At 40.9% G+C, this 27,386-nt stretch overlaps 1 protein-coding gene across 8 annotated transcripts in view; it reads right to left on the reverse strand.

Annotated features, from left to right (window-relative positions):
- The window catches only part of STON2 (stonin 2), a 167,769-nt gene that overhangs the window by 116,251 nt on the left and 24,132 nt on the right, over window positions 1-27,386 (reverse strand). For 5 of the 8 annotated variants that reach the window (XM_064375104.1, XM_064375106.1, XM_012476883.2 and 2 more), the window contains 2 exons: window positions 13,635-13,915; window positions 11,252-11,536 (listed from right to left, as the gene is read on the reverse strand). In XM_064375104.1, the coding sequence (XP_064231174.1) occupies window positions 11,252-11,536; window positions 13,635-13,722 (373 nt within the window). In that variant the 5' untranslated portion in view covers window positions 13,723-13,915. Of the gene's footprint in view, window positions 1-11,251; window positions 11,537-12,923; window positions 12,988-13,634; window positions 13,916-15,608; window positions 15,724-27,386 lie in introns of those variants that run through there. The other 3 variants (XM_012476884.2, XM_064375107.1, XM_012476888.3) reach the window with 3 other exon arrangements.

Here is a 27,386-nt window from a genome sequence, read left to right on the forward strand (position 1 = left end):
ATACAATTTTTTCTTTCTTCTTGTCTTTCGGGATCTTGGGTAGATTACAATTTTAAATGCATGTATTTTGATGTCATGTCCTTTATATTTTGACATCTAATCACTCGGGCTAGAGGATTTTTTCGATGCTGTAAACACACCCATCCATGCATAGAAAATAGATCTAACTCCATTCTTTATCTGTGGCTCCTCTGCTTTTTCATAATTGGCAATACAAAGCAGCTGCTGCTCCCAGGACTAGCTGAGAGCAGCTCTTCTTCACTCCCCAAAAGCTCCATTAGTAACAGATTGCCCAAGTGTTAGGCAACTTCAACGTGTGGAGAGCAGGGACTGTGTCCAGCTCTCTCATAATTGTATTCCCAGCACCTAATTTTTTTCTGCATGAAAGAACTAGTTAATTGATGCATGCTTGGGTAGTTTATTGTGTTTTGTATCCCACATCAAGGGTGAGCCAGGCCACATGGCCTCTCTGGGTGAGCCTGCACATTCTCTGGAAGAGGAGAAGATTGGAGTTTTAATAAAACATTTTGTTTCCTTTTAGATACGGAAAAGAGTTATCTTTGAGAGCACTTCATCATCCTCCATGGCATGATGACACTTTTAAATACAACAAAAATATTGCTTTTAAGTGTGCTTTTTAAAGCAGCCCTTAGGGAAAAAAATACAGGTGCATTTGTGTATGATCTGTATGCATGTGTGTATATGTTTATATGTGTGTGTATCTATGTATATGTGGTGTGTATACACCCATGTATGCAGTACATATGTGTGCAGAACAATGGGAAATCATAACTCGATGAAAATAGCTGAAAAGAAGGGGGCAGGGGCCGGGTGTAGTGGCTCACACCTGTAATCCCAGCACTTTGGGAGGCTGAGGCGGGTGGATCACCTGAGGTCGGGAGTTCAAGACCAGCCTGACCAACGTGGAGAAACCCGTCTCTACTAAAAATACAAAAATTAGCCTGGCGTGGTGGCGCATGCCTGTAATCCCAGCTACTTGGGAGGCTGAGGCAGAAGAATCACTTAAACCTGGGAGGTGGAGGTTGCAGTGAGCCAAGATTGCACTGTTGCACTACAGCCTAAGCAACAAGAGTGAAACTCTGTCTCCAAAAAAAAAAAAAAGAAGGGAACAGGATGGGTAAGAGGCCAGCCTAGTTTCCTTGCCTATCTTATTTAAAAAACAATAAGCTGACTTCACTGAGGAAGCCATCCTTCAAATTCTACCTAACAGCTCATTAGCCCCACAAACGGGAGTCAGTCACTTCATTATTCTGTAGGAGGTTTCAAGTACGTCTTTCCTCTCTCTCTTCATTCACTAATCCAGCAAATCCTAGGCGGGTACCTTCTAAGTTCCTCGAACCATGTTCTGGAATAGAGAATAAATTAGATAGACAAAGTCCTTCTCTTTATGGAAGAGAGAGATGATAAATAAGTAAACTAACAAATATTTGACCCAATTGTAGGTAGAGACATGGGCTGTGAATATATCTGAAGCAGAAAAAAGCTAGAGAGTGGAGGCGGAGGGTTCTGGCCCCCCTGCAGAGGGATGCTTGAGCAGAGTTCTGAGTAAAAATGTGGAGGAAAAGCTCTCAGGGCAGAGGGAACAGCAAGGGCAGCAGTGAACTGGCCTGGAACAGCAAGAAGGGCAGTGCAGTTAGAGCAGACCCAGCCCAAGGGAGAGGATCAGAGAGGGCATCAGCCCTGAGAAGGAAGGGCTCTGCTGAAATGCATCCTCTGAGACGGACTCCACAAAGGTCATTAATTACATTTAGAAGCACAGAAGAACAACTGAAGGTATTAAAAAAAATAAAGCCTCTTCTGTGGCAGGGGGAATTACATATGCATGCAAAATGCAGTGGACCTTGTCCACATATTCACCAAAAGGGTTGGGATATCTTATTCCACTCCCACCCACCACTCACCACCCCCATTAGCCAGAATGAACAACGTAATAGAAATTAATGGCTGGGTTAGTCTTCTTCAGGATGAAGCCTCTCAGCTGTCACCCCTGCCTCTCTCTTAAATGGCTGACGTCATCTCTGATCTTCCCCCAAACAAGTGGCTCTTTCTCTGGTCCCAGATAATTAGCTTCCCCAGACACAATGGGAAGGCCTGAGCCCAAGCTTTTAGGGAAGATGTTTGAAGCACAAGGGAATACTAGTGTTTTGCCTGGGCTGTGGGACAAATGTTCCGGAAATGAAAGGGTTTTTTTGTTGTCGTTTGTAATTATGCACATCCTGCAGTATCTGCATAATGGGTCCAATTCAGCCCTGGCCTTGCAGAAAAATTGCCATGTCCCTGGAGGAAGGTCAGTGTATCAGTGAACAGGAAGCTTCATGCTGACAATAGGGTCTTAATTTTTTTTTTTTTTTTTTAATTTTAAGGATGAACTTTGCTCTTTTAGTCCATTTATCTGCAGGCATTTGCAGACATGTTCTAACCACACCCACACTTGTAAAATGCACATACTTAAAATCAGCCTTGGCTTTGAGAGAACAGTATAAAGATTTTAGATAATAGATGAGCTGACTGGTATATTTTTCCTGGTACATGGTAGAATTTTAAAGGCAGGAGAAGGCTTATATGTTACTCAAACTTTTTGTAGCTAGAGAAAGTCAGGAACACTATTGTCTAAAGGACCAAACTTGAATAAGACATGAGATGGGTTTAGGTTCACGTTCAAAAAAATTTCTTTAGAGAACTACACAAAATTTTGATTTAAATAGATTCACCAGAGGGTTTTTTTTTTTTCTTTAAACACTCTGGTTCTGCTCATGGTTTTGCAGAATATCTATGCATCTAGTTCAGAGTTCAACAAATGAGTTTTCAGTTAAATGTCATAACATTTTTCACCATACAACCTTAAATCATATGGTGTCCTCAAACTGGAGATGTGAACAGTGTTCTTGTGGCTAATTTAAGTATTTGACGTTAAAGGTTCTAATAAAATCTTTCTAAAGAGATCATTTATCAACATGGCCTGACCCAAAGGGATCAAAGAGGTATGAGGTCAAAGAGGTATGAATCCCTCATTTGGTCTCCATCAAATTTCAAGGGTTTTAAGGTTAAACACAGCTTTCATAAAAGATTCAAGGGGAATAATTCTACATGCTCCCTCATTCCTAGTAAACTCAGGACTGCAGAACTGATGCTCTCTTTCCCATATATATGGTTATAAAAAGGCTTGTGTCAGGCCAGGCACGGTGGTTCATGCCTATAATCCCGGCACTTTGGGAGGCCGAGGTGCGTGGAACTCCTGAGGTCAGGAGTTTGAGACCAGCCTGGCCAACATGGTAAAACCCCATCTCTACTGAAAATATAGAAATTAGCCTGTATGGTGGCAGGTGCCTGTAATCCCAGATACTTGGGATGCTGAAGCAGGAGAATCACTTGAATCCCGGAGGCGGAGATTGCAGTGAGCTGAGATCGTGCCACTGTGCTCCAGCCTGGGTGACAAGAGCAAGACTCTGTCTCAAAAAAAAAAAAAAAAGGCTTTTGTCACTCTCATTTAATTTTAATCATAGTTTTCTAAGGGAGACTGTGTACCTCCTTTTTTCCCAGGCCAACCATGATGGCACTTATTCACTTCCAATCCTGCCCTAATTAAAGACCAAGAGAAAGCTGTTGCCTTGATGAATTTAAGCATTTCTGGAGTTGTTTTGCCTACCAGCTGTTGCTCCTGGTTATCCAATCAACCTTGGTATGCTTCAGTGCACAATAAAATAAGTAGCCAGGTCACCAGGGTGGGGACTAACAACTCCCTGGCTTCTCTAAGGTTCCCAGTGCAGCTTCTAACCATTTAAATACCATAAAAAAATAACAGATTTACCATTAATGACAGTCTCTTTGTCCCTAGCTCCACTGTGCCTATAGCCTTGTTGCATTTTAATTAGGGCAAATAGTACATTCCATTTCCAGGCTGAAGTCCAATGCTCTCTTGGCTTTATTCTTAGGTGGCACAGTTTAAAAGATGTATTCTTTTGTTTTATACTCTTCTCTGCCAGAAAAACTTCAAAGAGTGGAAGAAACAGAATTGGGGGATGGAAAAGGAATATCCCAGATAACCTAGCTATTCTGTGTGTGTGTGATTCTCTCTCCCAACTTCTCTCTGCAAGCCAGGATGTTCAGGTACAAAACATCTGGCTAAGTAAGATTTCACTTTTTCTTCCAGAAATTAAAACTAGGAACAGCACTAATCAGTTCCACTTCTCCTCCTTCTCCCCCCACCTTTTTCTCTTAGGCCAAAGTCAGGACCTTCTCACAAAACAACATCCACAGAGGGGTTGCATGAGACAGGTACCAAGATAAACATTTTTCCATCTCTGCCAACACAAAGGCATCTGATCAGAACGTATGGGATTTTAATAGAAGTAAATAGAATATGAGGAGTAAAATGGGAAGAAACTAAACACTGCAACTATATATCATAAACGGGAAAGAGTCAGTTTGCTCTGGTGATGCTGATGTGATTGAGAAAAGGGCTAAAGCTAAAAATTAGTTTCTACTTATCCTTTTTTTTTCTGACTGAATCTTTTTTCTTGCATGCACAAAGATACACCTACATACTCCAAAGTTCACCAAAGATTCAAAATTTTGCATACAGCACACCAAACATCTCTCTTGCCCTAATTCCATTTCATTCGTGTCTTATCCATGCTAAAAAGAGTTTGTTCAATCTACATGAGTGAAGCTATAGCCCAAAATAGATCTAACATCTGACAGATGGAAATTAATAAACTAAGAAAAGGATTTTTAAGAGTGGATAAATGAGAAATTGATGGGCAAATCATTTCCATGTGGTCAGATTAGACAAAAAGCACCAGAGGACCATTTTATCTAAGCTGGCCACCTAGATGTGGGCCAAGTGGGCGCTACTTGGCCCACAGCTAGGTAGCCAATTTAGACAAAAGTTCATCCTAGAAGCCCACTTTCTCCAAGTGAGAAAAACTGGTAAAACTGAGTAAGAGCTTTGGGGAAGCTCCAGAAGTAAATTTAAAGCAACAAGGGAAGTTGCTTTAAATTCTGATTTTCATCCTTCACAGGAAAAGACAATAGATGTACCTGTTATAAAATGAACTTCTCTGGCAAGTAATTCTTCCAGTATCTTCCTTTGCTTCCTCAGAACCAGTTCCAAATTCTCAGGTATATGAAATGAAAAACTTGGGCCAGGCGCAGTGGCTCACACCTGTAATCCCAGAACTTTGGGAGGCCAAGGCGGGCAGATCATTTGAGGTCAGGAGTTTGTGACCAGCCTGGCCAACACGGTGAAACCCCGTCTCTACTAAAAATACAAAAATTAGCTGGGTGTGGTGGCACATACCTGTAATCCCAGCTACTTGGGAGGCTGAGGCAGGAGAATCACTTGAACCCAGGGAGGTTGCAGTGAGCCAAGATAGCACCATTGGACTGCAGCCTGAGTGTCAGAGCGAGACTCCATTTCAAAAAAAAAAAAAGAAAAACTTAAAAAATAAGACAAGTAGTGGTTGAAAGACAATCAACTGCAAGAGACAGGAGTAATCATAGGAGCACAGGTTGGCTCTTGTTTGCTACTAAAGGATCCAGGAAGAAGCTCAATGGATTTCTGCTCATTTCTGAGCACTGTGCTGTCTTTTAATACCCACACCTAGCAGAACTATACAGAGGAAGTACTTAGTAAATATTTGGTGACTCAATGAGTAAATTATAAAGAGTTGTAAGGTTCAGGGACAAAGCACAGTGACATGCACATATCTGCTTTAAAAAATGCCCTGCATCATTGCAGATCCTCCCCTAATTCAGACTGACTCATTCTCAGCCTTATGCAAACGGTTCCATTTTAAGATTTTAGAGACTTAGTACATTAGTTTCCTATGGCTGCTGTAACAAATTACCACCAATTTGGTATCTTAAAACAACAGTAATTTATTCTCTCATAGTTCTGGAGGCCAGAGTCTGAGATGAGAATCACTGAGATAAAATCAAGATGTCAGCAGGACTGCATGCCCCGCAGAGGCTTTAGGGAAACCATCTGTTTCTTGTCTCTTGTAGCTTCTGGTGACTGCCGGCATTCCTTGGCTGTGTCTTGGTCACTAAAATCTTTAAGATCAGCCTTTTCAAATGTGTTTCTGCTTCATCTTCACAGTGCCTTCTCTTCTGTGTAAGCAAAATTGCCCTCTGCCACTCTCTTATAAGGATGCATGTGATCGCAGCTAAGGCCCACAGATAATCCAGGATTATCTCCCCATCTCAAAAGCCGTAATCACATCTACAAAGACCCTTTTCCCAAATATGATAATATTGATAGCTTCCAGGGGGGACAACCTGATGTCTTTGGGAGTCATTATTCAGCTTAGTATTACCGAAAGAACAGAGCAGGCAACAGCGATTGCAGCAAGTGTCCCTCTGTCTCTATTGCTGCACACAACTGTGTGATTTCTGTGTAATGCCTACAGTTACATATGGGGTATCATTGCAATATACAGCACATGTATCCAAACATTTTGGATTCAAATTAAAATCTGAGCTGCACAACAGCCTCCAGAATGAAATGACTGTCTAACTTGGGGAATGTCTACATTATCCATGATGTGGTGGTGGGGGGTCTAACGCCTAGTCCCTCCTGTTTATCACTTGGCCTTAGCTCTGCCAATGACTCTATCCTTATTGTTAAACACAACCATGGGAGGAAACCCATGAGGGAATTAGTTTATGTGAGAGACGTTAGTTTGGGTAATAGGAATGCACCCTGCAGCTTTTGATTCAGTGTAGGTTCACTGATGGGTCAAGTTGGGTATTGGCAGAAAATTTCAAATTGGACCTTTATTACCATTTTCTTTACCACCCTAATGCTGTGCACCATTCCCTGTGCTCCTTGGGTTTCTAGGTTAGAAACACTTCTTGAGGTGGGGCTGGTCCTACGCATGGTTTATTTCTGCTTCTTGCCTACAGACTGGGCATCAAGTCTGCTGGGAACCCACCCTACAGGGCCCTCCTAAGGCAAAGAACTCCATCTCCACAGAGTTGCGTTAAATTTTCACACATATAAACAGATGGAATTGTTCATACTTGAGCAGTTTTCAAGACAAAATTATGTATTCATGCATTTGAACATTGTCACTTCTTGATTTATTCTCTAGTAATATTAATAAATCTTTTATTCTCAGGACAATAGAGGGCTGGGATTAGGCTTAGGACTTGTCTTGGATGGAAAATTTAAGGGAATGCCAAAAACTCAGTAATCAAAATAACATTGTAATGCAATATTTTAATAATATCAAATCAAAATCAAAGCAGCAAACTACAGTTCACAGGCTATTTCTGTTTGCTTGTTTGTTTTGAGATGGAGTCTTGCTCTGTTGCCAGGCTAGAGTGCAGTGGTGCGACCTCGGCTCACTGCAACCTCCTCCTCCCGGGTTCAAACGGTTCTCCTGCCTCAGCCTCCTGAGTTGCTGGGATGACAGGCACGTGCCACCACGCTTGGCTATTTTTTGTATTTTTAGTAGAAACGGGGTTTCACCATGTTGGCCAGGATGGTCTTGATCTCTTGACCTCATGATCTGCCCATCTCGGCCTCCCAAAGTGCTGGGTTTATAGGTGGGCACCACCATGCCTGGCCCAGGTTGACTATTTCTGTAAATAAAGTTTTATTAGAACCGGTGAGACAGCCAATGGGGAGGGGATCCCTGGAAAAACTCCAACTGGCCTGTGCACCGGGGTGGAGCCACATAAGTTTGTGCCATTTGCAGCGGGAAAGAGTCTGGCCCCTCCTCTTCCTGAGTGGAACCTGGGATCCCAGCTGCGATGGGAAACGCTCTAAACTCTGGTCTTGCTGAGAGTACCTGGTCCCTCTCTTTTTTCCCCAATAAAACCCTGCTTTACTTACCCTTCAAACCATCGGCAAGCCTGAATTTTCATGGCCGTGTGATGGACAAGGACCCCATCTTTAGCTGAACTTTAGGAAAAGTCCTGTAACACCAGGCGCAGGATAAGGCTGGGCAAGTGTGGCATAGTCATGCAAGTGTTAATTGGATCTTGTCTTTAAAATACTGATATTTTGTTCATAAAGAACTTTTTGCATTATTTGATTTTTAATAATAATTGTAAAATAACTTTAATTTTTAAACTGAATTCTTAAAAATTAAAAAAAAACTTTTTTCAAGACAATTATTACAATTTAATATGGAGCAAAAGTGCTTCATGTGTTTTTCCCAATCTGTCAGAGAATGTTAAAGACATACTCAAGAATCATGATTTCAAGCAATTAATAATTTTTACTGCCTCATCAAGGGCATTGTTGGGCAAAATAGGCATTGTTTTTACTGTGGGTAAACAATGGTCAAAAGTTTTACCCTATCGATGCAAATGTCAATGCAGCGCAAAGGCAAATAACATCTTAGAATGAAAATGCTTTTAATCTCAAAGACTCCTTGAAAGGGTCTTAGGAGACACCAAGGTCTATGGGCCACACTGTGAATTGCTCCCTTAAAGGGTAAAGCTTTCACAATATATTAAAAGCACTGTCAGTCACAAGATAAGATCCTCAGTCAGATGGGGGCAACATAATTATGACTAATCTCAAAATTAGTTTTGCAAAAATCAGGAAGAGTTGAGGGAACTGACTGTCATATAAATAGTTTTGAGCAATCAGGAAATCTTTGGGGCTAAAGATAAGGCACAAACACAAACAAGTAGTGAAAGAATATGAATGGTATGAATATAATGCATGACCTGAAGACATGGCCGTTTTAGGGCAGCAGAGTGGGGAAAGAGCACCCCACCATCACTTACTTTCCATTCCTTGCCCCCACTGCCTCCTGGGTAATGAGGGGACAGAGGATACTAGAGCAGTAGCAGTGGCAGCAGGAAGAGCGAGACAAACGGAAGGAGAGCACAGTGCATCCCTAGACCACTCCAAGACCTTGGGGCCAGTGGTTCTGGTGCAGAAGCTCTCCTGCCATTTCCTAGCACACAACCTTGAATCCCCAAAGAACTGTCTGGCTGAGCCTCCTCCACCATGTGTAATATGGATTAATATTGATACCTTCCTCATACAATTGTTATAAGGAGTACGAGAAGATATAGCTAAGGCACCGAGCACAGAAACGGAGACAATAAGTAGGCAGTAAATGTATCATATTAAGCAGAAGGAACATACTTCTGTGCTGATTCACTGCCCAATGTTTGGTAACTTTTCCCTATATGCATCCACACTTAGCCCAGAGCCTTGTCAGAGTTAGGTATTCAGTAAGGGAAGCCTGTGTGGACCTGTCACTTCTTCCATGATGCACTGAGAGTCATGACTCTCAACAATAATTCATGCAGAAATCTGACGTTTAGGCTGAGCACAGTGGCTCATGCCTGAAATCCCAGCCCTTTGGGAGGCCAAGGTGGGTGGATCACCTGAGGTCAAGAAGTTTGAAACCAGCCTGGCCAACATGGCGAAACCCTGTCTGTATTAAAAATACAAAAATTAGCTGGGCTTGGTGGTGGGTGCCTGTAATCCCAGCTGAAACATGAGAATCACTTGAACCCCAAGGGCGGAGATTGCAGTGAGCCAAGATTGCACCCCTGCACTTTAGCCTGGGTGACAGAGTAAGACTCAATCCCAAAAAAAAAAAAAAAAAAAAAAAAAGGATATCTGATGTTTAAATATGAAAAAGTATACATAAATGTGCAAATTATTGTGTAAAAATGTTTGTTACAGAATTATGCTTTATATTTCTTAAAATCATTTTTATTTGTATTAAAAACACACTGAAAAACAAAGGAAACGGCCTTAAAAGGTGACAGTAGCGAAACATTTAACTCACCAAGAGAAAAATATACCAACCCTGCTTTTTGCCAGTACGTTTCTGTGGTAGACAGAATAATGCCTCCCATTCCATCCCAAGATGTTCACATCTTGATTTCTAGAACCTGTGAATATGTTATTTTATATGGCAAAAGAAACTTTACTGATGTGATTATTTTAAGGACCTTGAGATGGGGGACATTATCCTGGTGAGCCTAGTGTAACCAGAGGTCCTTAACGGAAGACAGAGGCAGAATTCAAAGAAAGATGTGACTTCAGAAGACAGGCACAGAGAGATGCCATATTCCTGGCTTTGGAGACAGAGGAAGGAGCCACATGCCAAGGAATGTTGACAGCCTCTGAAAGTTAGAAAGGGCCAGGAAACAGACTTTCCCCTAGAGCCTCCAGAAAGGAACACAGCCCTGCCAACACCTTGCTTTTGGCTCAGTGACACCCATGATGGACTTCTGAAATACATAATAATAAGACGATAAATTGATGTTATTTAAGCCTTGTGATGACTTGTTACAGCAGCAAACAGAAAACTAATACAGTCCCAAAGCTTATCCAATCACTTGTGGCTTCAATGCACAACAAAGAAGTAGCCAGGTCACCAGGGTGGGGACTAACAACTCCTATAGCTTTACTAAGCTGCCCTGTGCAGCCTCTGGCCATTGAAATGCCACAAAGATTTATCATGAACAACTATCCCTACCCATGAAGATTTGGATTCAAGAGCTCTAGAGTGTTAGAATATCCATGTTTAACAAATCCTACTGGTGATTTTGTTAGATATGGTCAGTGGTCCACACTTTCAGACACATTCATTTCTCTTTTTTTATTTTTTGGAGACAGAGTCTCACTATATCTGTCACCCAGGCTGGACTGCAGTGGCATGAACTCAGCTCACTGCAACCTTTGCTCCCAGGTTCAGCGATTCTTGTGCCTCAGCCTCCTGAGTGGCTGGGATTACAGAAGTGCATGACCATGCCCAGCTAATTTTTATATTTTTAGTAGAGATGGGGTTTCTCCATGTTGGCCAGGTGGGTCTCAAACTCCTGACCTCAAGTGAGCCACCCACCTGGGCCTCTCAAAGTGATGGGATTATAGGCATGAGCCACCACGCCCAACAGACACATTCATTTCTATACGCAAGAAGCTTACAATTTAGAGGATGAGTAAATATAATTCCAATCCCAGTAGATAAATATATATGCATTATTTTAAAGAGAAATCAACAGCCAGGGACAAGGGTAAAAGTTTAGAAATGTCCTAGAATACATAAATTATTTTGTTTGCTTATGTCAACAAAAACGAGTTACAGAATTAAACCAGATGAGAACTCTGTCTGCCCTCCTCATGTAACCGGTACTTCAGGGTTAGGGGGCAGGTGAAATGGAATCCTGGCAGCTCTACAGACCTCTCACTGAAAAGCATCCCTGCTGAGCATATACCCAAGCTGAAGCCTTCCTACCCTCTCACCTGTCTCGGCTGTTTCCTGATGAGGTGGAGATGTGCTGGTCCAGGGCGTGTCGTCTTCAAACTGAACCCAGTTGCTGATGGCTGAGGCCAGGTCAGGTGGGGGCTGCTCAGGGCTACCAGGTGGGGAAGCTGCTTCAGAGATGAGGCCCATCTTTTCAGAGGAGTCATCCTGCTCCGAGTGGGAATGGTCTTGAGAGCTTCCATCCACCACATGGTTCTCTCCAGAGGAGCTCTCAGACTGGTCTGAGGAAGATGACAATCCTGGGAGGTGCTCTTCTGTACCCCCTGAAACAGATACCAGACACCAACATCATGGGAGGAAGGCTGCTATTCAGATCCATCCCACAGAGGTAAAAACTAAGGATGGCCATGGGGTACCTGCAGGACTCGCCACTGCAATGGGTGGGGAGAAGAAAGAGCCACAACCATCTGACTCCATGTTAAATGACTGTTTCCCTAATCATGTGTAAAGGCTGTCAACACAGCATGTTCCAGTCAGTATCCTGGCAGGCAGAGACTAGCAGCCTTCTTCACTATTCTATCCCAGCATCTACTCATAAAGGGGGTCATAAAGAAAGTGCTTGCAGAGGGCACGTAAGAAATATACCTGAGTTGGGCCAGGCGCAGTGGCTCACGCCTGTAATCCTAGCACTTTGGGAGGCCGAGGTGGGTGGATCACGAGGTCAAGAGATCGAGACCATCCTGGTCAACATAGTGAAACCCCGTCTCTACTAAAAATACAAAAAATTAGCTGGGCATGGTGGCGCGCACCTGTAATCCCAGCTACTCAGGAGGTTGAGGCAGGAGAATTGCCTGAACCCAGGAGGCGGAGGTTGCGGTGAGCCGAGATTGCGCCATTGCACTCCAGACTGGGTACCAAGAGTGAAATTCCGTCTCAAAAAAAAAAAAAAAAGAAATATACCTGAGTCAAGTGGGACAAGTGACAAACAAAATTTTGGGGACTGGTGGAAACTGCAGCTGAACAGGAGAACTTCTGTCTGGAGACATTCAAATTCAAATTTCAAACTCTCTGTAGTCTAAGCTATACACATCCACAGGACCCCAGGTGCAAACCTGTGTGCACTAATGACCAGCTGAATGTGACACAGAGGCTCTTCCTGTAGCTCTTTATCATTTGATTGGGCCTAGAAAATTTAACAGCCTTCAAAATGTTTTTTGAAAATAAAAAAATTTATATCCTGATTATGGTGGTAGATATATAAATCTATACATGTGCTGAAATTCATCAGCTGTACACCAAAAGAAGTCCATTTTTCTGTATAATTTTTTAATCAAATAATTCATATAAAAATTTTTGCTCTTATCGCTACCCAACTGGTCCATCTACAAATATTCAAAGCTTCTACAGTACTGTCAAACAGAAATACAAGGTCAACCACACATGTAATTTTAAATTTTCTAGTAGTCACATGAAAGAAGTAAAACTCAACAGAAGAATGTATTTTTAATAATATATATTTCAACCCAGTATGTTGAAAATTTATAATTTCAACATGTAATTAATACAAAAATTATTAATGAGCTATTTAATTTTTAAAACTAGGTCTTTGAAATTTAGTGTAGGTATTTTATGCTTACAGCACATCCCAATTCAGACTTGTCACATTTGAGGGGCTCAATAACCACATGGCCACCATATTGGAGCGCATACCTGCAGACTCACACTTTCTAGGTGTTATAAATGAAGCTGGGATGACTTCAGTTGGCTCTGGTAGCTGCAGTAGAACAGAATCAATTGACATGTCTCTGCAAGTATCTCCTGGATCCTACCTTGACCTTCATCCCTGAGCACGAGTTCCCCAAAGTCAATATAGTCATCCTCCTTATGAGCAAGGATGACTGTACTGAGCTCTTTCCACATGCCAGGCACTGTTCTAAGCACTTTTATGTATGAATTCACTTAAACCTGTGAGATAGGTACAGATTATCCCTACTGAATAGATAATGAAACTATCCATGGAAAGGTTAAATAAATAATCTACCCAAAAGCATATCACTCATTCCTGGCGCAACCAGGATTTGAACCCAAGCACTGTGGCTCCAGAGCCTGTCACTTTTAACAACTACACTTTTAAAAGGCTGAGAGTAAAGTACTTTGTAAATATTAAGTTTTTGTTTTTTGGGAGAAAACAGCCAACACTTTTGGTGGTGTTTTCAGGCCTCTTTTTTAAGGCCCTAAGTTTCCCTAGATGCTTCCACTTAGAATTCTAAGTGGAAGGACTTACACATCTCAAGAAAGTGAGAAACAGACTCTTTTTTCTATATTAAGATTCCACCCAAAGAATAATCAAGTAGAAGCCATAACAAATAGACATGGTTCTGTGACAGTCTCTTCACTTTAGGAAATGAAGGCACTCCTTACCCTGCGAGTGGGCAGGAAAGGGTGGCTCTTCACTGAAGGAGACCCACTCTGACTGGTGGGTGGCAATCACATGGTCCAAAGTCGTCATGCTAAAAAGGCACTGGTCATCTTCACACTGCTAACCTCAGGTGAACCCCAGAATACTGTCTGGGGCAGACTGGGGTAGGGGTAGTACAGTAGACTTGGGTCCAGGGTCTGTTACAGGCGGCTTGTCAAGGGCAGTACTCAGAATGTAGACAGATCAGCCCCTCTTGCCGTTGGTTAATCTGCCAAGCAGAAATCTGTTTAACAAACAAACAAAAAGGTTAAAAGGATAACCATCACATTATACTGAATCCACACAGGTTTTTAGCACTGCCCACAAGAAGGTCTGGGGTGGTTTCCAACTTGCTTTACTTCTCTCTTTTCCTGTCATACCCTCACCTTTTATACTAAAATATCTGCCTTTAGCATAAAGGTCTCTAGATAAGCTTCATATCACACTTGTAAATAATTACACAAATTTCAGCAATTAGATTCTCTAATTTCCCTAACTATTGTATTTTAGAAATAATGTCATCTATAATGCTATCATTATAAAACAAATATTAAAATTTTTCAAAATGCTTTCACTTTCTCTTACCAGATGGCAAAATAAAAGCAAATTCTTTTCTATTAAATTAGTACAGTTTCTTGCCTTTGGCAGGTAACTCTTTGCAAGCCTGATTAAAATCTTTGGCAGAAACCCAACAATTTCCAGATGGTATCACCAAGCATGGTTTACCAATCAAGGAAAATACAAATGAAGTAATCTTGTTCATTTGGAGTAAGAGGATAAGGAATATCTGTGTTAGTGAAAAATGTGAGTTAGAGAAACATTTTCAATCTAAACCTATTTAAATTAGTATATAATGGTTTAGCCTTTACTCCCACTGCAATGATGTTCTAAGAATACAGAAAGATTCTTGACTGACATAATTTTGTTTATGCTATTAATATCTTTTTACAACTTGAATCTAGCTCTTGATCTAATGATGAAGATTAATAAAATCTGAATTTATGTAAAATTAATGTGCTTCCACAAAAGAGCTGCTATACACCTTGAATAATATCAGTTCTTATTAACTGAATACACACAATATTCAGATAGTTTCTAGAACAACTTAACTCGTAGCCTTCTAGTTGGTGCACAATGAAAAGTTTAGGAAACTTTACTACAGGTTATCATCTCCAGTAAACAATCTACACATGGCAAAATCAATAGAAACATTAATGGCTTTTCTTTTTTGGTGTTTAAAACAATTAGTTTTGGCACATGATGTTTCCTAAAAACAACTAATGTTTATATAGAATTTATAATTTTCAGAAACACATTTTCATACCATACTTCATTTGATTCAATAGCCATTTTGTTGAGTAGGACACATAATTCTTCTTCCATGGATAAAGAAATTTGGGCTGAGAAAAATTAAGTGACTTACCTAACACTTTTAGTGTTTCTAGGCCCTTTTGGTACTCTAAAGTTCTTAAAATGCTTCCTCCAGGCTTCTAAGTGGAAGAGTTTACAAATCTCAGCACAGTGGCTAACAGACTTTTTTCATAATAAGATCTCACCCAAAGTAATCAAGTAGAAGTCATAACAAGCAGGTGTGTTAGATGCACCATACTAAGAAGTGATAGATCCAACCCTTAAGCCCAGGTCTTCTGCAGCCAAAACACTCTAACCCTATGGTCACAGCCACAAAAAAGTACAATAGAATACAGAATATATAGACTATCACCCAACTTAAGTTGTTTACAAATATCAATTACAATGGAACTGTAATGAAATGTCCTGGGAAACTTCCCATGTGAAAGTTTGCCAGGATATCCCAAGTTATATAAAGAATGGAAAGCCCAGAAGCCTCTTCTCCGTCTCCTAAGATCCTTGCCAACCACAGGACCAGACATATGCAAATAGCCTGGACAGTGCAGGTATCCCAAACCAGATCTTACCATTCACAAGCACAAAGAGCTGATTCCCATGGGCTTCTGCCTATGACGCCTTTCTCAAGCCCTGTCAAATGTGTGTTACCCAATGTAGTAATGGCTGTGTGCCAAGATAAGGCAATAAAATTGAAGAGTCAGATCCCTCCTCTCTCAATGACAGCAGCATAAAAAACAGCCCCACTGCACCCTCCAAAAAAAAAAAAAAACCCACAATACAAGTCCCTATGCTGACACATGCAGTGTCATCACTCAGTGGGGGGAAACATCCTGGTGATCCCGTGATGATGAACCCAGCAAAATTCTAAGTGGGGTAAAGAAGGGAACAGAAGAGGAAGGTGAAGGTAAGGGGAAAATATCTAAAAATTTTAAACTGGAAGGTTTTAAAGACCAATAACTTCAGGTGTTATGAGAAAACTGAGGCCCAAAGATATCAGGTGCACCAACAGAGATTGTGATCATGGGCCCAGGAGTTAGGCTGCCTGGATTTCAGTCCTATACAGTCTTGGACTCATAATTCAACCTCTTCAAGCTTCAGTTCACCTTTGTACAGCAAGAATAATAAAACTCACTCCATAATTCTGAGGATTAAATGAGATCATGTATACCAAGTACTCAGGACTGGATGTAATAAACCCTCTGTAACAATGACAATGAAAACAGCAGGTGACCTTACAGAGGGCTTACTGTGCCTCAGGCTCCATTCCAAACCCTTTGTGAATGTTAGCCATTGCCATCACTGTTGCTCTTGTTAAATAACTCGCCCAAGGTTGCACGACTTGTTCGCAGAAGCCTTGGGACGGGAATGCAGATTTCCTGAAACCACCCCATTTCTGTCATTTGCACATTCCGGTTTTAGTCATTGTTCAAGAAATTCTAAATGCTAAGTAGGGTCCCGTGCCCAGCAACAGCACCCAGAAGGCAGATTCCAAATCCTCTTTATTATAGATATAGGTGCAGTTTTGCCAAGGAACCAAGACCATTCCTCAGACTGTATGAATGAAAAAAGAGCCCTAAAGATTTATCTATCCGTTCTTCACTTGTCCCAGACCAGACATGGGCTGGTAACAGATAATGAGTAGTCCCAATGAAGACTAGTAGAACAAATTTATCACATGGAACCCCCTATCATATTCCACATGATAAGTCCATATAATGGATTTTAGGTATTTGCCACAGAAGAACCACAACCAATAAGCCGTAAGAAATTAGACCTTGAAAAGTGCTGTGCTAGCAGCTGGAAACCCACAGAAGAACTCAGTAATTGTGAGGTTAAGTTCATACTGGAATTAGTTTCTTGGTAAAAACCTCACCCCATTTTTAGAATGTGAATCATAAAATGAGGTTTAGAATCACCACAAATGAGTGGTGACTCAGTAACAGACACAGGATTGACCAAGAGATACCAAAAATTTCAATGAAGTCTTGGAGTTGCCATTTCAGAGAGCTACTTCTTTCTCAGAATTGCTTACATACAAACATTTGTAGAAGGGAGAATGCAAATGTCTGATAAGATGGAGGTCATAGAAGTAGTTTTGTCTTATGACAGTCCTCTAATACGCTTTCGTGAGACCTACATGTCTGGAAATGTATCAGTTACCCCTGAGACAGCAACCTCAAGCAGCTTCCAATACTAGCTGAGGAGATGAAGATGCACAAAACAGCAAATACAAGTCCAACTGCCCCAGCTACTAAGGACATGCTGGAAGTGCCAAGGTTTAGCCACGGGGAGATCTCTGAGGCTGGAACCATATGGGAGGACTGGTGGGTTTCTGAGATCTGAAGGATGTCCTTGATTCTGGACCAACAGAGGGACAAGTGAGGATGGCCTCCGGACAGAGGATCACCGCAGTGGCATTAGGAATCAGAAGCAGACCTTAACAAGGCATGTTTCTGTCTGAACAAGCCTCTGTCTGTTGAAAGCAAAAGTATCTACTGGGGAAATATGGAGTGAAGGGACTGATTGACTTTAAAAGCTAAGAAGATGAATTCAAGGGGAAATGAGAAGCTGTGGGAGGTTTAAGAGCAGAGAGTGACTCAAGAAGTGTGCTTAAGGGAGATTAGCCTTCCTCAGACAGTGCTGGGCAGGAGCATGGTGATGGAATTTTTCAGCCCTCAGTACCTCTGGTATGTTTCAGATAGTTGGGGGCCAGAGTCATCAGAAACATGTACTCAGTTCTGCCCATTCTAGGGCCTGAGGGTGCAAGGAAGAACAAAACAGCATCACTGCCCTCAAGCAGCTGTCAATTGCGGGGAGATAGCTCAGGGAGATACTGCAGGGAGACAGCGACCTAAAACAATAACCTCTGCTCTCTAACCTATTCTGACACGTTAGTCACCAAAAGTAGGATAGCAACAAGTGAGAGTGTTAAGAGACTTCTGAGAGCTTCAGCCACAGGTGGTCCCGAGCTGTACCCTAAACTGGAAAGGAGGGCTCTGAACAGAAGAGCTGTGGGCCACAGGCACTTAGGAAGGGAGAGCAGGAATGGCATGTCTAGTCCACGGTGAGTTACATTCTGTTCATCTGAAGAGGGTTGGAGTGGTGTCAAGAGCCCTGGAAAAGAAGCTCTAAGTTTCAGAACGAGTTCGAGTTCTTGAGCCTACCCTCTCCATTCCCATTGCCAATGCCTTGGCTCAGCCCCTCGTGATCTCTCACACAGACAGTTAACAAGTCTCCTACCTGTCTCCCTGCCTTCGGTATCACCCGCTCCAACCTATTATCCAACCTATTATGCTAGAGTTGTCTTCCTAAAACCTGAAAATGGCTATGCCACAGTTCTGCTTACAAATCCTCAAAGGCTCCTCACAGGATAAAGTGAGGCATGAGAAACGAACAAAGGATTCCTGAGAGCAGAGGCTTCATCTATGCTTAGCACTGAGCATAGTGCCTGGCACATGTTAGCAGCTCAACAAAAACTGTATAAATGCAGGCACTTTGTCAGTCTGGCCCTGATCCATCTCTCTAATCTCATGTACAATTCTCTCCTCTTGTGAACTCTATATTCCTGATGAACTAAGTTATTTGAAAGACTGTATTTTTGAATATACTTTGTCCTATTTGATCACTTGTTCATATCTTTATTAATTTAATACATTATTAAATATTATCTTTGGGATACATTTTCCCTATATTTTTATTTCATGAGCTCCTGCTCACCTTGAAGTCTCAGCCCAATCATTATCTCAGGCTTGGTTCAACAAGCATTTATGCCAAGTAGTAATCACTAAATGCAAAGATAAAGGACACAAATTATTTTGCCATAAAACCTTTATAATGTGCATGCTCATTATTTTTTACCCACTCAATATCCGAAACTCTTTTATCCCTCCTGGCAATTAATCCAGGCTTTGTCAATGGATGCTACAATATTAAGGGAATGCTGAAAGGTACAAGGGCCTTGAAGACATGCGATGTGCACGTGAACAATGGAAACTTGACGCAAATCCAGAAGCAGGCACAACCCAATTCCATGGCAATGGTAACAAGTGCAGCATCCTAACCAGACCCACAGTGTGACTCTGGCTCTTTTCACTGCTGGCTAGGTCCTGTGGTTCCTATCTATTTTCCAAGCCACGTTTCAGTCATCTGTCAATCCAATGAGCTGTTTGTTTAATACTTTCAATAGACTCCTTTCCTGCTTATATTAGCCAAAATTACTTTCTGTTGCTTGCAACCAAGAACTCTGACCTATGGTGGTATGCCTCAACTTCCAGTAAGTAAAGTACCATACATCCTTCCCACTTGTCCCTTATCCCCCATATCTTCTGAATGCTGATACTACCTTAACCTATACTCATTTACTGAATTATAATGAAATTATTTGCTACTGTGGCTATATGAGGAAAGGGACTGGATCTTTTGCTTACTGATATCTTTAACTCTTAGAATAGGGTATGGCTGGCCAGGCATGGTGGCTCATGCCTGTAATCCCAGCACTTTGGGAGGCTGAGGCGGGTGCATCACGAGGTCAAGAGTTCAAGACCAGCCTGGCCAAGATGGTGAAACTCCGTCTCTACCAAAAATACAAAAATTAGCTGGGTGTGTTGGTGGGTGCCTGTAATGCCAGCTACTCAGGAGGCTGAGGTAGGAGAATTGCTTACAAGATTGCGCCACTGCACTCTAGCCTGGGCAACAGAGCGAGACTCCATCTCAAAAAAAAAAAAAAAAAAAATAGGGCATGGCTTTTAGTAAATGTTTGTTGAGTAAACAGTTGAATGAATGAACGAATAAATGAATGAATTTAACATACAGTAGGTAGCCTCTTCAGCTCTTTTGAGATGTTAGGAAATGTTTTAGGAAGGTTAAACACTGTGTAAACTAGCTTCTAAACTAGCTTCGGAGAAAATCTGGATATAGGGAAATATGTTCAGTCCCCTTCCTCTTTGATCTAAAATTATATCATCCAATTCCAATACAGTAGACACCAGAAACAAGGACTACTGATATGTGACTGATTCAAAGGAGTTTTTCCTTAAGTGTAAAATATATACCAGATTTTAAAGAGTATAAAAATGTGTAAAATATCTAATAATTTCACACTGATTTCACGTTAACATGGTATCCTGGATGTATTAGCCTAAATAAAATATACTGTTAAAATTAATTTCACCTGTTTCTTTTAACTTTTAAAAATGAAATTACTAAAAAATTTAAAATCATACATACGTAGCTCATGCTATATTTCTTCCCTTTTTAATTGAGACAGGATCTCACTCTTGCTCAGGCTGGAGTACAAGAGCATCATCACAGCTCACTACAGCCTCGACCTCTGCAGGCTCAGGTGATCCTCCCACCTCAGCCTCCTGAGTAGCTGGGTCTATAAGTGCACATCATCAAATCCAGCTAATTTTTTTTTTTTTTTGAGACGGAGTCTCGCTCTTGTTACCCAGGCTGGAGTGCAATGGCGTGATCTCGGCTCACAGCAACCTCCGCCTCCTGGGTTCAGGCAATTCTCCTGCCTCAGCCTCCTGAGTAGCTGGGATTACAGGCACGCGCCACCGTGCCCAGCTAATTTTTTTTTTTTTTTTTGTATTAATAGAGATGGGGTTTCACAATGTTGACCAGGATGGTCTCGATCTCTCGACCTCGTGATCCACCCGCCTCGGCCTCCCAAAGTGCTGGGATTACAGGCTTGAGCCACCGCGCCCGGCCCCAGCTAATTAAAAAAAAAAAAAAATTCTGTACAGACAGGGTCTCACAAAGGTGCCCAGGCTGGTCTCAAATTCCTGGGCTCAAGCAATCCTCCCAAAGCCTCACAAAAGTGCTGGGATTACAGGTGTGAGCTACTGCACCCAGCCTCATGGCATATTCCAATTGAACAGCATTGCTCTAAAGTAGTCCATTTTTTAATTTCATCCTTGATTTTGAAGACTACTTTCACAAGACATAGAACTTTTCCTTCAGTATTTTGTTTTTGGTCTGAATGTTTCTTATGAGCAGCTGACTCTGTGTAATTACCTATGCTTATATAATGTGTCTTTTTTCCTCTAATGGCTTTCAAGATTTTCTTTTTATCTTTTATTTTCAGCAACTGACTATAGTGTTTGGATGTAGTTTTCTTAGAACTCATTTTACTTGAAGTTAGTGGAGTTTCTTGAATCTGAATGTCACTTTTTCATTAAATTTGGAAAAACGGAGTCAGTATTTCTTCAAATGTGTTTTTCTGCCCCTTTCCATCTCTTCTGTTAATCTGTCCTTGAGTTCACTGACTCTTGCTATTCTCATCTCCATTCTCCCATAAGTTTATCCTGTGAATTTCCTATCTTAGTTATGCAGCTTTTCCATTTTAGAATTTTCTTTTATACCCTCTCTTTCTCTAGTGAGATGCCTTATATATTCACACTCATTGTGACAATATTTTCCTTTAGTTCTTTAAACATATTTATAATGGCTGCTTTAAAGACTTTGTCTGCTAAATCCAACCTTTGGACTATTTGGGATTAGTTTCTACTGGTTTTTTTTTTTTTTTTTTTCATACCTAATAATTGTTGGTGATACAACGAAGACCATCTGGATTTAACTTTCCTCTGCAGAGTACTGACTTTTGTTCCAGCAGGTAGTTTGACCATGCACTACTCACCTAGAGTGTCTATAAAGCTTGGTCTTTTACTTCATTGGATTAATTTGTTTCCCAAGGCCCTTTAACTGCTGTAGGAGTAAATTTCTAAATTCTGTCTCCCCTACAGATCTTAACAGGATATGATGGTTAATACTGAGTGTCAACTTGATTGGACTAAAGGATGCAAAGTATTGTTCCCAGGTGTGTCTGTAAGGGTGTTGCCAAAGGAGATTAACATTTGAGTCAGTGGAATGGGTGGGCACCATCTAAACAGCTGCCGGTATGGCTAGAATAAAGCAGGCAGAAGAAAGTGAAATGACCAATGACCAGACTTGCTGAGTCTTCTAGTCGTCATCTTTCTTCCATGCTCAATCCTTCCTGCCCTCAAACATCAGACTCCAAGTTCTTCAGCTCTTGGACTTACACCCGTGATTTACCAAGGGCTCCTGGGCCTTTGGCCACGGACTGAAGGCAGCACTGTCAGCTTCTCTACTTTTGAGGTTTGGGGACTCGGACTGGTTTCCTTGGTCCTCAGCTTGCACACAGCTATTGTGAGACTTCACCTTGTGATCAATACTCCTTAATAAACTCCCCTTCATATATACATCTATCCTATTAATTCTATCCCTTTAGAGAACCCTGACTAATACACAGGGCTTGGTTCTAGGCTTTGTTAGTGTAGGTTTAAAGTAAATCTTACTCTAGAGCAGGGGCTGGCAAACTACAGCCATGGCCTAAGTCTGGCCCTCTGCCTTTTTTGATAAATAAAGTTGTATTATCAGTATATTTACCAGCCACACCCATTAGTTTACATATTGTCTATGGCTGCTTTTGCTCTATGAGAGCAGAGATGAGTAGCTGTGACAGATACTGTATGGCTCACAGGGACTGAAATAATTAGTGGTCAATAATATTAACTACTGGCCATTTATAGAAAAAAACTTACAGACTCTCCTTGAGAGCATGGTCCTTACCCCTAAGACACAGGCTTTCTGTATCTTTGTTGATGCTTGGGATGTTAATAAGACATTAAGGAGCTCTTTACACTATGACTGGACTAGACCACCAATGTCCCCCAGTATTGTCTGATGACTAGTATCTTTGTCCCATTCTCAATCCTGACGCAGTCACTCTATTAAGCTCTGTATGGTTTCAGTGTGTACATGTGCACTCCAGGCTGGCCAAGGGTTCTCTGGGTGTACCCAGACATATTTCTGCTTCTCTCTCTCCATCCCCATGCTCTCTGCTCTCTGGTGCCCTGTCCTGCAGATTCCAGCTGCTTTGGTTGCCCCAAACTCTGATCTCTGTTTTCTTAGCTCAGCAGGACTACTGTGCTTGGCTTAGACTCCAGCTGACAATGCTGCAGTCAGGAAACTCTTCCCTGGAAAAGAGCCAAGGTGAGTGTCCGGCTCACCTCAGGACAGAAAATCTTGTGCTGCCTGTTGACTGAAGCCTGAAAACAGTTGCCTCATAGATGTTGTTGTTTTGTGGTTTTCACTGCAGAAGGGCTAGTTACCAATTATAACCAGAACTGGAAGTCCTCGCCTGGAACATTACTTTCTGACTTGTGTTTACTTTTAAAATGAGACTAGTTCAGATCATCTAAATAAAGATCATTTCATACCAGTGTCCTAAAAATTAATTAGAAGTTGTATAGAAATTTTATAAATCGTATGAGAATAAAAGGAAGGTTTCATTCAGTCATATAGATTAATTCCATTGCTCCTGAGCTGGGACAATGTTTTATTTTGTTAGGTTAGCTATGCTACATAATACAAAAACATTATTTGTGCCTGGTTAGTGATCCAAAAGCGGTTGTTAAACATTTGGCCATCTTCCCTGTCTACCTCTTTTTCACAGGTATTCAGCTAGGCAGCGACTTTGAAAATCTCTGTATATACTTTTGGGTTTGAGGCTGCTGGCAACCACCGTCCAGCCATCTGTTTGGGGTTTATGCAGAAACATCGTAAACTAGATCCTAGTGTCAATTCCAAACCCACAAGTAAGGCCTCAGTTTTCTCTTTAATCAAGGACAAGCCTCTAAAGGTCAAATCAAAAGCTAGAAAGAAAGGAAGAATGGGAAAAAGCAGACTACATGAATTCTATACATTTCTTTACAGCGTTCTTCCAAAGCAAGACATCCAGCTACCTTATTGAGCATCTACTATACACTCAGAATTGTGCACAGCACAATGACACAAGATAATATCAAGCTTTCATACACTGACATCTGTGACACAGTGGACTACAGGAGCCACAGAAGTTGAATCAGAAAGTTGAAGGAACCATGCTGCTTGTTTTATACATTCTTAGAACAAAGACAAGCCTGGAAGTCCCATGACCCCGTGAGAAAGACTAAATCAGATTAAGAACTTGAACACTGTTTCTCTTCCCTTTCCTTCTTCCACATTCTTTTTTCTTGATGAGGGATGCAAATTCTCATTAATAAAACCTGAACAGAGTTCACTGAAGAACACACACATACAAGACACACACATATACATACACACAAATATTAATTCACAGGTATCCTGATGCTCCTAAAAGAGAAAATGAGTTGAGTGATCCTGGTTGTTTGCTCTTATTATTAACTTTTTAAAAAATTTCATTCTTTCATTTAAATATTTCCTTTTTAAAAAACAAAAGGAGACCAACCAATCTTCTTCCAATTTCCATTGGAAACTGGGGAACCTTAGCCTCAAACCAAATATATATGAGAAAGAAGTCCAAAAGAAACAAACGTCTTATTTTGACCACAGTTAGCATCTATCTGTGATTGTCCGTAAGTGAACTCCCTCTTCTTTTTGTCTTATAGTCAGACACAGCATAATCTCCTAACCCTAGGAGCCTTCCCTTCTCTAAAGTCATATTACTTGGGTGTATGGGTACGTGTATATGAGTGTATACATATTTATGTACATGCATACACATATATGTATATCCCAAGGTTATAATTCCAGAATACTCTATTATGTGATTTTCCTTCAAATAAACAATCCCCATGGCTCTGCTATCTAACAATTCCATGGTCCTACATACAGAGTCAAGCATCTAAGTTACACTTGGCTTGAAAAACAGGTTAGGCATTGCCTCTGATCTTTGGTGCATTCCTGAGGCAGTGACCTTGACTGACATCCCCAGGAACCTGAGCAGTGTGTCACATTAGTGAATAGCTCTGGTAGGAGGTCAGGCTTTAAAGTTTGCAAAACATTTTCCAGTTCCTTGAACTCTTAGAAGGTACTGGCTTACTCCATCTTGGTAAATTCATCTTGGTTTAACCCCATTTCTTATCTTTTTTTGAAATGAGAATACTAATATTTTGCCTGTGTGACAGTGGGGAGGTGATGTGGATAATTTCTTCTCATCTATATTTTAGAGCCATACATAAATTAGATGCGCTTTACAATTCATCTAATTTCAGAGAAGATAAAAGGTTTTTTAAGGCCAGGCACAGTGGCTCACACTTGTAATCCTAGCACTTTGGGAAGCCAAGGAGGGCAGATCACTTGAGGTCAGAAGTTCGTGACCAGAATGGCCAACATGGTGAAACCCCATTTCTACTAAGAACACAAATATTAGCCAGGAGTGGTGGTGCATGCCATAATCCCAGCTACTAGGGAGGCTGAGGCAGAAGAATCACTTGAACCCAAAAGGTGGAGGTTGCAGTGAGCCAAGACTGAGGCACTGCACTCCAGCCTGGATGAAACAGCAAGACTGCATCTCAAAAAAATCCTATATTATACACACACACACACACACACACACACACGAAATATACGTATGTATAGATATATTTAAATATATATGTATATATGTGTGTATATTTAAATATATCTATACACACATATATACATATATATTTAAATATATCTATATTTATCTATGTATATATTTAAATATATCTATACATACATATATTTCTTAGAATCAATGAAATACAGTATTATTTTTTACCAGTTACCAAAAATTAAAATTAATATATAGTTCCAGAATGCAAAGAACTTCATAGGTTATTTCAATTCATTTTTACAGTAACCCTGAGATATGCAAAGCAAATATTTCTCTCACTTGATAAAGTAACTGGCTCAGAGAGGTTCTACTAGATCAAGGTAACATATCTAACCATGCCCCAGAACTGGGACAGAATTACAGATCTCCTGACTCTATGAATTCTGCACTTGTTCCACAACAGCACATTCTGCCTTCCAGAAACGAGGTATAAATGACAGTGTTCACTGTATCACCAGCATCCATTTCTTCTTATCATCCTGGTTTAAGCCAATCACAGTAATTCCTATTCCTGCTTTCCTAGCTTCATCTAGAGGTGGCAACTTCACCAAGTTCTAGTTAGTCAGACATAAATGGAGATACTGGGAGAAATAGAGTTCTAAAAAGTATATTTTGTCTTGGTTTTGTTTTGCTATCCCAGTGAAGAAGACAGATGTAGTTCATGCGGCTCTGATCCTTCTCACTTTCTCTTTTTTCCTTTCTTGAATATGGTCATAATAGCTGGAGCTACAATAATCATAAGAAGGATAGGCTCAGAGAACAACAGTCATTGGCCCAGATGTCACTGAGTCACTGAACTAGTATCAACAATCATTCGTTTCTCTAGTTTTTATGTGAAAAATTCTATTTTTGCTTAAGCCATTATAATTAGACTTTCTGATGCATGCAGATGAATGTAACTCTAACAGAAAAAAAAAAGAGATCAATGTGGTAGGCAGAATCTTAAAATGACCCATATCTGAGTGCTGGTATTACTCTTGTGGTTATGTTATACTGCATAGCAAAACAGATTTTACAGATGCAATTAAGGTTACTACTCAATTGACCTTAAGACAGGGAGGTTATCCAGGTGAGCCAAATCTAATTAATGAGCTCTTTAAATGGGGACTTCAATCCTGCAACCACAAGGAACTGAAGTCAGCCAACAACAGGCCATAGCCTGAAAGCGACCCTGAGTTCCAGTGAGAACACCACCAGCCAACCCTTGATTTCAACCCTGAGCAGGGAACCCATTCAGACTGTGCCAGACTTCTGACCTAACAAACAGTGAGGTTTCAACACCCATTTTGTGGTCCTGTGATACACAGTAACAGAAGACCAATACACAAACCAAGAACATCTCTGACTGTCAATGAGATTGTGAAAGAAAAAGACAGTATAACAGTAAAAGATGGGAGGAGAATTTACTCCAGAGCTTAAAATCTTGGATGTCTAGGCAAAACCTTCTTTAAATCATTTCTCAATATGGATAAGGGACTGAACTTCAACTAAAATCAACTGTTATAGGAATAAATCAAAGACAATGCAAAACAGCAGAAAATACAAAATTATACATGTAGCACTTTGAAACATACTACACAGGTATCTCTTTCCAAAGGTTTAATTTCTTTTTTTTTGCCTTTTTTTTCTTGCCTTGCTTGAAAGGCCTGCCTGCCTTTCTGTACTTTGAAACATACTACAAGGGTATTCTCTCTCTAGAAGGTTTAATTTATTTTTTTCTGCCTAGCTTATTCAGGCCACTGCGAAATTAGGTTGCCTTTTCAGAGACATGGGGCAAGGCTGGAAAAGTGATCATTTTTAGTGGAGAAAGTTAAGGAAACTTTTGGGGTATGTTCCCTTTCAACATCAGGAGGCTAGTGGCAAGTCAACCAGTTTTCCGAAGCACAAGTGATCATTACATGCCAGTGATTCTTCTTAACAGTGAGGGATGTTAACAGTT

The sequence above is a fragment of the Aotus nancymaae genome, unplaced genomic scaffold (assembly GCF_030222135.1).
Source record: "Aotus nancymaae isolate 86718 unplaced genomic scaffold, 86718_ANA_hifiasm-v0.15.2.pri h1tg000011l, whole genome shotgun sequence".
NCBI lineage: Eukaryota > Metazoa > Chordata > Mammalia > Primates > Aotidae > Aotus > Aotus nancymaae.